The sequence below is a fragment of the Stegodyphus dumicola genome, chromosome 1 (assembly GCF_044657685.1).
Source record: "Stegodyphus dumicola isolate Sdum_Otavi_A_Nest chromosome 1, ASM4465768v1".
NCBI classification, from domain to species: domain Eukaryota; kingdom Metazoa; phylum Arthropoda; class Arachnida; order Araneae; family Eresidae; genus Stegodyphus; species Stegodyphus dumicola.
Window position 1 is genome coordinate 276,343,175 of NC_140768.1, and position 12,205 is coordinate 276,355,379.

Consider the following 12,205-nt stretch of genomic DNA (forward strand, 5'->3'; position numbering starts at 1 on the left):
TGCTTATTAAAACCACTCCTGTTCCAAACATATTTGAGTTTATTAAGTGGCTGAGTTTAATAAATAGTGATTTAAGTATTGCAAACTGTGATATCAGTTTTAAATTTTTCAAGTAAAACAATAATTAACAATTTAATTATTAATCCTAAAATAACAATAAAAAATTAATACTAAAACTATTTATGCAATTTTCATATTCATTTTTAAATTTTTTATAAAAATATTCTCATAATTACATTATTGATGAAATTTTATCTCTCATAAACAACTATTCTATCTGTATTTCTTCCATATTGTTTAGCAACAGTTTTTCAATTGTATTCTCAATTTCATAAAAGTGTTGCTAGCTTTCTGATCAGCATCTTTGCTTTTCTAGATTTGATTTATGACAGAAGACCACTACTTTTTTTCTCTATCACTTTTGCTGTCACTTTCTGCAGTTCTTTCATAACACTTTTTATAGTCAGTTTTTATACACATTATCTCAATACTATTGTGAACTGACACATATTCTAAAAATGAATCCCCATAAATTCTCTCACCAATATCTGAAAAATTAGCTACATTTCGCAACTCCTCTGAGGCTTTTTCAACATAAAAGTTATTTTTTAAAACAGTATTTGACTGATTTTAAGAGATTAAACCCTACACTGACTAAAATATGCATGGCTTCTAGCAGATATATCGACTTACTTATCTCTTTTGAAGAGGTTGCATTTTCACAAAATTGAGTTCTGTTCACTATTTACTGAACATCTTTTCTGCAACTTATCTCTTTTGAAGAGGTTGCATTTGCACAAAATTCAGTTCTGTTCACTATTTACTGAACATCTTTTCTGCAATGACATTTCAAAGCTTTTATAATGCCCTAAAATTAAAGGTTGAATATTAGAATTTATGGCTTAAGTCTTTTCACTTCGCATTTCAACATGCTACAAATTAAGCATATAACAATTTTTATAAATGCTTCTTCCAGCAATTTATTCAATTTCAAAATTTATGTTTCTAGCTAGAAGAAAGATTGCTCTATGTTTTGTCAATCTGCCACTTAGTGATTACAGGCATGACCAATGCTCCCCCTTTTTGTTTAAGTCTACAGCAGACAATTTCTCTTCATACAAAGACTCTTGATGTATGATAATGCTTAGAAGCATTTCATAAGTTGTTTTATGAATCTTTGTAAACATACGGAAGTTACACTTCCACCTCCTATCAGTTGGTAATCAAAAAGGAACCCTCACTCATTTACAATATCCCTATACTTTTTTTTTTTTTTTCTTTTTAACCTTAAGATATGGAAATTTTGCCCCACTTAACCCTCTGGCTGCTCATCCCGCAATTTCCACGGGCAACTCAAATGTAGCAAAGTCTGCTCATCCCGCGATTTCAGCAGGCATGTGTTTTTTGTTCCTTTATTGAGGAGCACATTCTGTTGTTTCCCCGTTTAACCATTGAAATAAATTATATACAGTATTAGACGTTTAGTTTACATTTTGGCCAACAGATATCGTCAGCTGTCCACTAAATTGCGGCATTTGAAGGCATGTGCTATTACCATTCAAACTTCACTTTGTGGTGTTGCCATGGAAACACCGTACGAAGTTTTGTGAGTTCTGTGCATGCCCGCCTGGGATGAGCGACGGATGGTGAGGAGAGAGCGGTGTGCATGAAGCGGCAATTTCCCTTCTCATCGAAATGTTATTATTAATGTGTTAAATAAAGTTTATATATTTTATACTTGTGTCTTGCCTCACCATGGAATATCTACATTGGTGACCGACGCTGGACAACGCACATCTTTTGATCGTTTCTTGGAATTTAGACAAAATATGAAAACGGAAGTAAACAAAAATATCACCAACAATGGATGAAATATCAGCAGTGAAAATACCTCCTTTCATTCCTTCTGATCCATCTTTATGGTTCACGATGGTGGAATCTACTTTTGAATTAGCAGTTCCAAAGGCTATAACAGAATCCAGAACCAAGTATAAACACTGTGTGGTGCATTTACCTCCCGACATCGCTATGACCATGAGGGATATCATCATTTCAGACGGCTCCATACCAACCAACCAACCCTCCTGACTAAAATAGCGGATAAAATAATGGAAGTGTCATCTGCTCAGGTAAGCGTATTTTCTGATTCTTGTGCATCATCTAGTGTTACACCGAACTCTGAACTGCTTAAAGAGATAAAATTGCTTCGCAAGGAAGTTGCATTTTTACAACGTTCAAGAAGTCATTTCCGTAATCTTAATTTTCATCATGCAACAAATCGTGAGAAATCCTCTGCAAAAAGTGATCTATGTTGGTACCCCAAAAAATTTGCTTCTAGAACAAAAAAGTGTACTCCATCCTGCAATTTTCAGGGAAATTTCCAGGGCAAGGAGTAGTGGCGAGATACGCCTTTCTAGTTCTCATCACCTATTTGTTTGTGATCACAAAACCAATATCAACTTTTTAATCGATACAGGTAATGATTGTTCCTTAATTCTAGCTTCAAGATCTAATAAAATGACTACTCATATTCAAACTTTTCTGGCTGCAAATGGTACTAAGATAAATGTATATAAACAAAAGTTATTATCTTTAGATTTAGGTTGAAGAAAACAGTTTGTTTATCCTTTTTATGTATGCAATTTTCAAACTGCTATAATTGGTGCAGATTTTTTTACATTATTTTATCCTACAACCAGATCTTAGAAATCATCGCTTAAACGATACTTACACCATATTAAATTCTTATAGTATTTTACATGTTGCTAGTATATATTCAGCGAAATCTGTAATTTGTAATAATCATTATGCTAAGTTGTTAAATGAATTTCCTCGTGTTGTTCAAACTCCTTGTGAAAACCAAATTGTCAAACATTCAGTTCAGCATTATATTGAAACTTTTGGCCCTCCCGTTTTTGCCAAACCACGTCGGCTTGCCCCCGATCGTTTGAAAATTGCAAAAATGGAATTTCAACATTTGTTAGATTTAGGCCACATTCGCCCATCCAACAACAATTATGCTTCACCATTGCATATGGTCCCAAAAAAAGATATAAATGATTGCCGTCCTGTTGGTGATTTTAGAGCCCTTAATGCTCAGACTAAAAGGGACAAATATCCAATCCCTAGCATTGTTGATTTCATAAGTGAACTCCATCGGTGCGACATATTCTCCCATGTAGATTTAGTCAAAGCATTTCATCAAATTCCAATTGCTCCTGAGGATGTCCATAAAACTGCTATCTGCACACCATTTGGACTTTTCGAGAGTACTCGGATGCAATTTGGTTTGCACTTTTCAAAGGTTTACTGATAAGGTGATGAGAGGTTTAACCGGTGTATATGCATTTATTGATGATATTTTGATTGCCTCAAAAAGCCACAAAGAGCATATTAAGAATCTACGAGCTCTCTTTCAAAGATTAGATCATTACGGTTTAGCAATCAAACCCTCAAAGTGTACAATTGGAGTTCCTACCTTAGATTTCTTAGGATATAAAGTCTCTAAAGAAGGTATTTCTCCCATTCGAGATCAAGTTGATGCCATTTCTAAATTTCCTAGACCAACAAGCTTAACACAGCTTCGCAGATTTCTTGACCTATTCAATTTTTATCGCAGATTTGTGCCACATGCAGCGCACATTTTGTCACCTTTAATTAAGCTTCTCAAAGGCCATTCTAACAAAAAGAAATCATTCCGTCCAACTAAGAAGACTGAAAATCCTCTTCTGTGGTCTGAGGATGCCGAAAAGGCATTTTTAGCAGCTACAGAAGCTCTTACAAAAGCTACCCTCTTAAGACATCCCTGGTGCTCAACTACGTCTTTGAACCGATGCATCTGATGTTGCTATTGGCAGCTCTCTCATGCAACTCCAAAATGGTCAATGGGAGCCAATAGCATTTCTTTCTTTAAAACTGAATAACAGTTGACCATGAACTTCTGACAATATATGAGTCTATCAGGAAATTTTGGCACATGTTAGAAGGCCACAACTTTATCATATTTACCGACCAAAAACCACTAACATTGGCTTTCAGAAAAAAGCAGAAAAGTGCTCTCCTCAACAACTGAGACACCTTGACTATATCTCTCAATTTTCCACTGATATAAAATATGTTAAAGGTAGGAAAAATGTTATTGCTAACGCACTCTCCCGAAGAGAGGTAGATTCTGTTTCTCACTTACCTATTCTGGATTTCAAACAGTTAGCCTCAGCACAACTCACAGACTATGAACTACAACAATTACTAACTTCTAAATCTTCTTTGAAGCTCTCCAAACAGTATTTCCACTTGAAGATATTTATCTCTATTGTGACTGCCAAACTAATGTCCTTCGTCCTTTCATTCCCTTTTCATTTAGACCTATCATCTTCCAAAGTATTCACAACCTTTCGCATTCAGGTATATCTGCCATTTCTAAATTGATATGCAGACGTTATGTTTGGCAGACGTTATGTTAAATGTAAACATGCACACTTTTATCAAAAACTCTGTGAACGCTTGTGAGAAATGTCAACGTTCCAAGATACACAAGTATACGAAATCACCCATTTCGACATTTTTACTTCCTGATGCCAGATTTTCTCATATTCACATAGATTTTATTGGCCCATTACCTATAAAGTTATCAGTATTGTTTGACCATAATCGATCGCTTCACGTGATGGCCGGAAGTAATTCCCACATCTAATATGTCGGCTGAAACAACTTATAAAGCTCTAATTAGTGGATGGATAGCTCATTTTGGATTTCCTTCCACTATCACTACTGACCATGGTTGGAACTTTGAATCGCATCTTTTCAGGGAGTTCACGAACCTGCTAGGCACTCATCGTATCCGTACCACTGCCTATAGACCTCAATCAAATGGAATCATTGAACGTTTCCATCGCCAACTGAAAAACAGCATAAAATCGCAAGAAAATCCTCGCTGGACAGAATCGTTACCTCTTATACTTTTGGGTATTGGTCGTCAAAGACGACATCCAAGCAACTTGTTCTGAGTTAGTCTACGGTACAACCTTAAGACTGCTTTCGGATATTTTGTGCTAAGATCAGCTTTCTCCGCCATCCCCAACACCAACATATGTAAATCGTTTACGATTTATCATCAATCTCTGATTCCCATCGCAACATCAAAACACTGTTCAGAGCCTATCCACATTCATCCATCTTTAAAATCATGCTCTCATGTTTATTTGAGAATTGACTCAAGCAAGCCTCCTTTTCAACAACCATACTCCTCATCCAGTCATTGAGCTCATCCAGTCCTCATCCAGTCATTGAGCGATATGATAAAACCTTATCATCTCTGTGCACAGTAAAAATCAAACTGTTTCAATTGATCGGCTCAAACCTGCATTTTTCATTAGTGATAAAACCTTTGTCCCTAACACTAAACCTTCCAATAAGACAGACACATTGAAATTTACCATGCCACATGTTCCTAAAACTATCATAAAATTTGGACGACATGACAAATTCCCTCAACATCTGTCTACCACCTACTATATATAACTTATATATATTGTTATTTATTCAATATTTCATTATGCAGTTTAATTTATTATGTGTTTTATATTGTACCTTTTACCTTCACATTTATCATTGTATAATATAAATTCGATATATTTTTTTGTGTATCTTTCGGTCTCCCTCACTGGGGAGATACTCTGTGGTGTTGCCATAGAAACACCGTATGAAGTTTTGTGAGTTCTGCGCATGCCTGCCTGGGATGAGCGGCAGATGGTGAGCAGAGCGCGGTGTGCATGAAGCGGGAATTTCCCTTCTCATTGGAATGTTATTATTGATGTGTTAAATAACATTTATATATTTTATATAAACTTTATCACATCACTTTATCTTGCCTCACCATGGAACATCTACAACTTTTTGCCGCATTTTTCTTACAAAAATAACTGCTATAAAACATTCAGCAATTATCTTGATTATTTAATTAATTAGATTTATTGAATCCGGTGCGAAGACTGTGAAGTTGGACTTTGCCTTGAACCCTGTTTTGAACTCTATCATACTAAACTGCATTTCTAAGGTATTTTTTCTCAGTGCTTCATATTTTCTTAAATTTTATACATTTTACTTTTTTATATTATGCAATAAATATAAATTAACTAATTCAACTGAAATTTTTTATTCTTTAAATTTTTTTTATATATTTTTATTTTTATTTATTTATTTGTTTATTGATTTATTCCCCCTTTGATAACACCTGAAATTGGTTTTTCTGCTAACTTAGTTTCTCATGATAAAAATCTATACAAAAAATATTTTCTAGAAAGAAAAGTGCATTTTTCAATTCTCCAGTATATAGATCCTCCAATATATAGATTTAAAATATGAAAAAAAAAATTGCACAATTTTTGAAGCGATTTCGGTCCACAAATGGAGCAGTCAGAGGGTTGATTCCAGTGTGGACAAAAAAGAAACTCTGAGAACAGAGTCTCACAGGTACAGGGACAGGGGAGGTGAGATAAAAATTTCAGTTCAACCCATTTTTTGAAGCATTGCATAACCTGAACAATAAACCCACAGTTCACAATACATTAAATGAAACTACGAAAAGCTTTGTTAAGCATAAGTAAAATATGCTGGTACTGAAGAATCAGTCTTTTCCCAATTTGAATTTAATATGGGTCAGAGACGAGTTTCATAAATGCCAGCTTTGCTATTGATTAACATGCACTTGTTTTGGTTCCTGGAAATCTGAAAGTAATAAGCAGCTGATTTTATTAACCAGTGAGGTTAAGATGCAACGGATGCTGTGTCACATTTACTTGAAATGAAAAAAGACCTTTTTCATATTTTCAGTTAAATTTTAAGAAATAAAAACACAGTTGAATATTTAATGAGCATATGGTTTTGTTTAAAAACAAAAGTACACCAAGTTAAATCCAGTATTTTACCTAAATAACATACTTCTCATTCTACAATTTCATTTATAAAAATGCTTAGTTATAAGAACTTAACATATTTTAAAACAAAAAATATTGCGAGAAAGATTTCATATTAGAGTAAATATTGCACATACTATGGGAGGTGAATGAAAAGATAGTAAATGTACATACACTGAAGGAGCCAAAACATTATGACTACCAACTTAATAACACGCTGCACTATCTTTGGCTTGCAAAACAGCTGCAACTCGCCTTGGCAATGGACGCCACAAATTCTTGGTAAATGACTGAGACAGGTTGTATCAAATGTCTCAGCAGCAGTCACACGAAGTCCAGATATTCTGACATGGTGGTGCTTGAGTTCCGAGCTGCCACACATTCAAATGTGATCTATCAGGTTAAGATCCGACGAGTTAGGTGGCCAGGTTATTAACTGGAATTCATCCTTATGCTACTCAAGCCACTCTAATGTAATTTAAGTCTTGTGACATGGGGCATCGTCCAGCTGGAAGATTCCATTTCCAGTTGGGAAGACAGATGCAATGTAAGGGTGCAAATGATCCACAGTTACGTTCATAACTGTTGATAGATATGTTCATAACTGTTATGGTCATAACTGCAGATAGTCTGTAGCTTTCATAGTCTGTTATACCACAACTAAGGGTCCTAGAGCCATCTATGAGAATTTCCCCCAAAGCATACCACCACCACCAGCCTGTGTATGATCTACTGTACAGGGCCGTGAGCAACTGTACCCTGACACGCCCAAGGACATAATGAATGAGAAATTCAAATTCATCCAATCAAGCAACTGTCTTCCCTTTATCCACAGTCCAGTCTCGATGTTCCCAGGCCCACTGCAGGCAATAGCTGACAATAATGCTTGGTCAACAGAGGCGTTGGTGTATTTGGTGTATTTAATTATGGCAAAGCACACTAAGGCTATCTGCCTAAGGGGAGGGATGCCTTCGTGGAGGACTTTCTAAGGGAAATTGGCTCGTATACACGTTACACATGGGGAAAACCACGAAAACACCCATGCAGCCAGCCCGTTCGCTGGATTCGAACCTCGGACCGAACTACCAGTGTTCAGCGACTTTACCGCTCGGCCGCTGAAGGTCAACAGAGGCACATGTGTTGGACATCTGCTGCACAGTCCCATATCCCAACAGTGTCCATTGAATTGTGTTCCAAAATACTTGCACTTGGACCTGCACTGTATTGGGTAGTCAGCTGAGCCACTGTCTAGCGCCGATTTTGTTGTATCTAGCGGGACAAGTCTCCAACATCCTTTCTCTTTGAAGATGCACGGACGTCCAACACTGCTTCCCTTAGTGTGCTACTGCTGGTTTCACTTTTAACCGCTTCCCTTAATGTGCTACTGCTGGTTTCACTGCCATTCATCCACTCTGCATAAATACTAACATTGACAGATCCTGAACACCCTAAAAGTCATACAGTTTTGGAGATACTTGTTCCAAGTCTTCAAACATTACAATCTGCTCCTATCAAATTCACTTAGATCAGCAGCCTTTCCCATCACTCACAAAACTAAGTGCAAGAATTATTCCTTACCTTCTCCAAGCAGCAATTAAATATCATTCCCTCTTAATCCTGTGCCCTCCACGTCATCCAGACAAGTTCATTGAAAAACATGGGTATGATCTAATGTTTTGGCTCATCAGTGTAAAGCAATCTATAACTCCTTGTTTTCATTATATTACAAATTACAAAGAAAACATATATTAAGTTAATAAGCTTCTTGAGTTATTAATTTGCAGTAACAGTTTTATACTAGCAATCTTACCTTGAAAATTGACTATGTGTTAAAACCAAGCCTTCTAATCTAATGGGAAATTTTACATCACAGCTACCAACCATATTCTGTATTTTGAAATCCAGAAATTTGGCCTATAAGGAAATACACAGCATTACGACATTTTTAAAAATTACAGTAACAGTAATTTCTATTTCTAGCAATGAAAAGCGGAAATTATTTTACCTGTTATAGCCAATACAGAAATCCATCACAAAGGCTAACTATGGCCAATTTTAGAGTTATCTCAAATCCAAAAACTAAACTTTCTTTCAAATAATTTAAATAATGTATCACAGCTTACAGACTCTTAAAATTAACATAGCATGAACACATCTTAAATTTATGATATGCACTGTTGCATAAATGCACACTACGCAAAAAAAGAGGGGGACAGTTTTATATCTCCCGTTCTAATGTGCCAATTGACGAAATTCAAATTGTGTTTCTCATGGCTCGAAAGCATGACTTAGGATATATATTAGATGTATATATAGCAATGTTCTAACATAGGTATTTTGACACAAAATGGGAACTTTTCTGAAATAACATACCAATTTTTTCCTATATTTCGATTCGACAACTTAAATTATGCCTAAATATTAAATTTTGTGAAATTTGGTGTGAAATTTACGAAAAAATTCAAAAATTTATCTTGCTCCAATTTTTCAGTTTGTGCCAAGAATAATTTCGCTTGGCGAACTTTTTAATATATGGCAACCTATTTTCCTTTCCCTTCCATTACGGAGGGAGCAGAAAAAAAAAGTCTATTCCTTCTTACCTTTTTACATTGTGCATAAGCGGAAAAAAGTCACATTGTTCCTACTTTCAAATCATTTTAACCGCTTCCATTTTTTTTCATTTAACATTTTTTTTTGAAAAAAATTGCAAAAAATCATCACATTATTTTATTTTATTATTAAATACAAGAAAATGAAACAAAACAAAATATGTAGGTTTTAAGTTGAATTTTTAATTTTTTACAGGTGTAAAAGCATTTAGTTTTAATATTAGTTTACTATTCCGAGTTATCTCGGGCAAATAAAAAAAATTAAATATTAATCATCGTATGAGAGTTTGTGAAACAAGGGACAACACAAAGTGATACCTAACATTCTATACACTGGTATCTTGTCTCCTTTCTTACTGGCTTACCTCTGGAATCTCTTTTATGGGAGCACAGAGAACACTGTCTCATTGGATTTGATTTTTTTTCAATAGCAGGAATAACATCTGGAAAATGCCTTGAGGTTATAATCATTAACTGAAAAATCATTGCTTTCGCTATCTTGCATCATCGCCATTATTTTACTTTTTTAATTCTTTATATATTACTCATCCACAAGCCGATGTATACTAGACAATATGGAAAACACGTGACCAGTCCTGCCAAAAGAACCGCGAAACCAACGAAACTTGCCGAACTACCAATAAAAGCTGAATATTTATTTTCATTTCCTCCAGGCCGAGTAAAACCGTGATAAAACAAATCGTATTGACAAATTCTGCTTTGCCCGAGTTTTCTTGGGATAATAATTAACTGCAATACATATGAACCTGGGATAATTCTATTCAAGGAATTGAAAATGTAAGTGACATGATAAAATACTTTAGTGCAAAATTCAAATCAAAATTTTACCTTTTAAACTAAGAGCACATAATCCAAAGAATTTAAAACGTACGTAAAATTATAATACTTTAGTGAAAAGACAAATAAAAATTCCTAAGAAGTAATTAAAAACTTCATTTTCATTTAGAACACAATCGAAACTATGAATAAGATCGTTACACTACTGACGTTTAGGTTTGCCATTTTGAACTATTGCCAAAAAAGTAAACTGTCTTTACTTTTTTAACAATAGTTCCTTTACTTCCTTTTTCAAGCTTTCTTTTGCCTTTTTCTGTAATTTTAAATATATATATATATTTTTTTTTTTTTAATTTTAATCTAAAATTCAACTTTATGGATTTTTCTACTCATTTCTACAAAATTATTATTAAAACTTTTTGAGCACCCTTTTTGAATCTACTAATTTTAAAGAATAATTGATTCCAAAATTTAATTAAAGTTTTGAGCTTTTTGACCTTTTTTATTCCCTTTTTGTTATATATATTAAAAAAGGGGAGTCAGAATTTACTTAAATTTCATTTTAATTAGTAATCTTTTTCTTTTCCAAAATTAAAATTTTAATAGAAGTATTAGAAAGTTTATCTTCTGGTTTCAAAATTTTATCTTTTGTTCCAATTTTTAGTCTTTTAAGCGATTACTTTCTCGCCACAGTATTTTAGTTTCACCAATGAAGCCAAATTTGCAAACCTAAACGTAATACTGTAACGATCTTATTCATAGTTTTGATTGTGTTCTAAATGAAAGTACTCGAAGTTTTCAATTACTTCTTGTATTTTTATTTAAGTCTTTTCACTAAAGTTTTATAATTTAGCTTACGTTTTAAATTCTTTGGAATATGTGCATTTTCTTAAAGGTAAACGTTTGATTTGAATATTTCACTAAAGTATTTTATTATTTCACTTATGTTTTCAATTCTTTGAATATAATTAATTCTCTTTAATTAAAGAACAAGATTTTAATTACAATTTACTTTGTTTTTTCCTTGCTTTGAGCAGGGGCCAGAATTTTCAGGTGAACTATTATAATTAAAATTAATTGAAATGGTTCAGGAGCTAATTCTGGATAGGATTTTTTTGGAAGAGAGATTTCAGTTGATTTCAGTGTTCCTCCTGCTGACGAAATGGCACTGGAGTTGATTGAATTCCTCTTCTATGGAATTCTTTTTTCTTTGAATTTCATTGATTTTTGGAATTGGGGTATTGCTTGTTTGAACAGTTTTGGTTTTAACGTTTATAAAATTCTTTATTGCATTTATATTTCTTTCACAAAGGGATAGAAAAAAATGGACTTCCAACTTAGGAGAGGAAAGGGACTTAAAAGAGGAAAGGGAGAGAAATAAAAAGTTTGACAAATTGTTCTAGAATAAGCACATTCAAGAGCATGATGAACAAAAATAAATAAATAAAAAAGTAAAAGAATGATACATAAAATTTATCAATCAATAATTATTAGATTATTTAAATTTTGGCTATTCATAGTCATAAAAATATTCATCACAACATCGTAAAAATATTCATCTTAAGAAAAATGTATAGAACTCATCACACATTTTGTTTAACTTTTCATACAGAAGAATCATCTATACGATAAAGAAACTATACAAAGTAATTTAAAATATTTATTCCTAGAAACAAATTTAAAACAAAATAGTTTCTTTTATAAAATTAAAAACCAAATTTAGATTTTATTTTGGATGAAGCAATATATTTTCGTACAAAGAAATTTCAAGTGTATGATAAATAAGACAAAACAAAAAATGAGTATAACCAGACTTTTAAATCAGACAAAATAGATCAAATATTTAAACGACAGAATATTTAACACTTTTTACAATACAGAACC

At 33.5% G+C, this 12,205-nt stretch overlaps 1 protein-coding gene across 2 annotated transcripts in view; it reads right to left on the reverse strand.

Moving 5' to 3' along the window:
* Positions 1-12,205, reverse strand: part of Tbp (TATA binding protein) — a 70,741-nt gene that overhangs the window by 25,686 nt on the left and 32,850 nt on the right. Inside the window, exons 5-6 of one of the 2 annotated variants that reach the window (XR_015038409.1) lie at positions 8,725-8,828; positions 694-868 (exon numbers count right to left, since the gene is read on the reverse strand). Coding sequence is in view for 1 of the 2 variants with exons in the window: in XM_085807238.1 (XP_085663364.1) it covers positions 8,725-8,828 (104 nt within the window). In the remaining variant the exon portion in view is untranslated. The remainder of the gene's footprint in view (positions 1-693; positions 869-8,724; positions 8,829-12,205) is intronic. The other variant, XM_085807238.1, reaches the window with a different exon arrangement.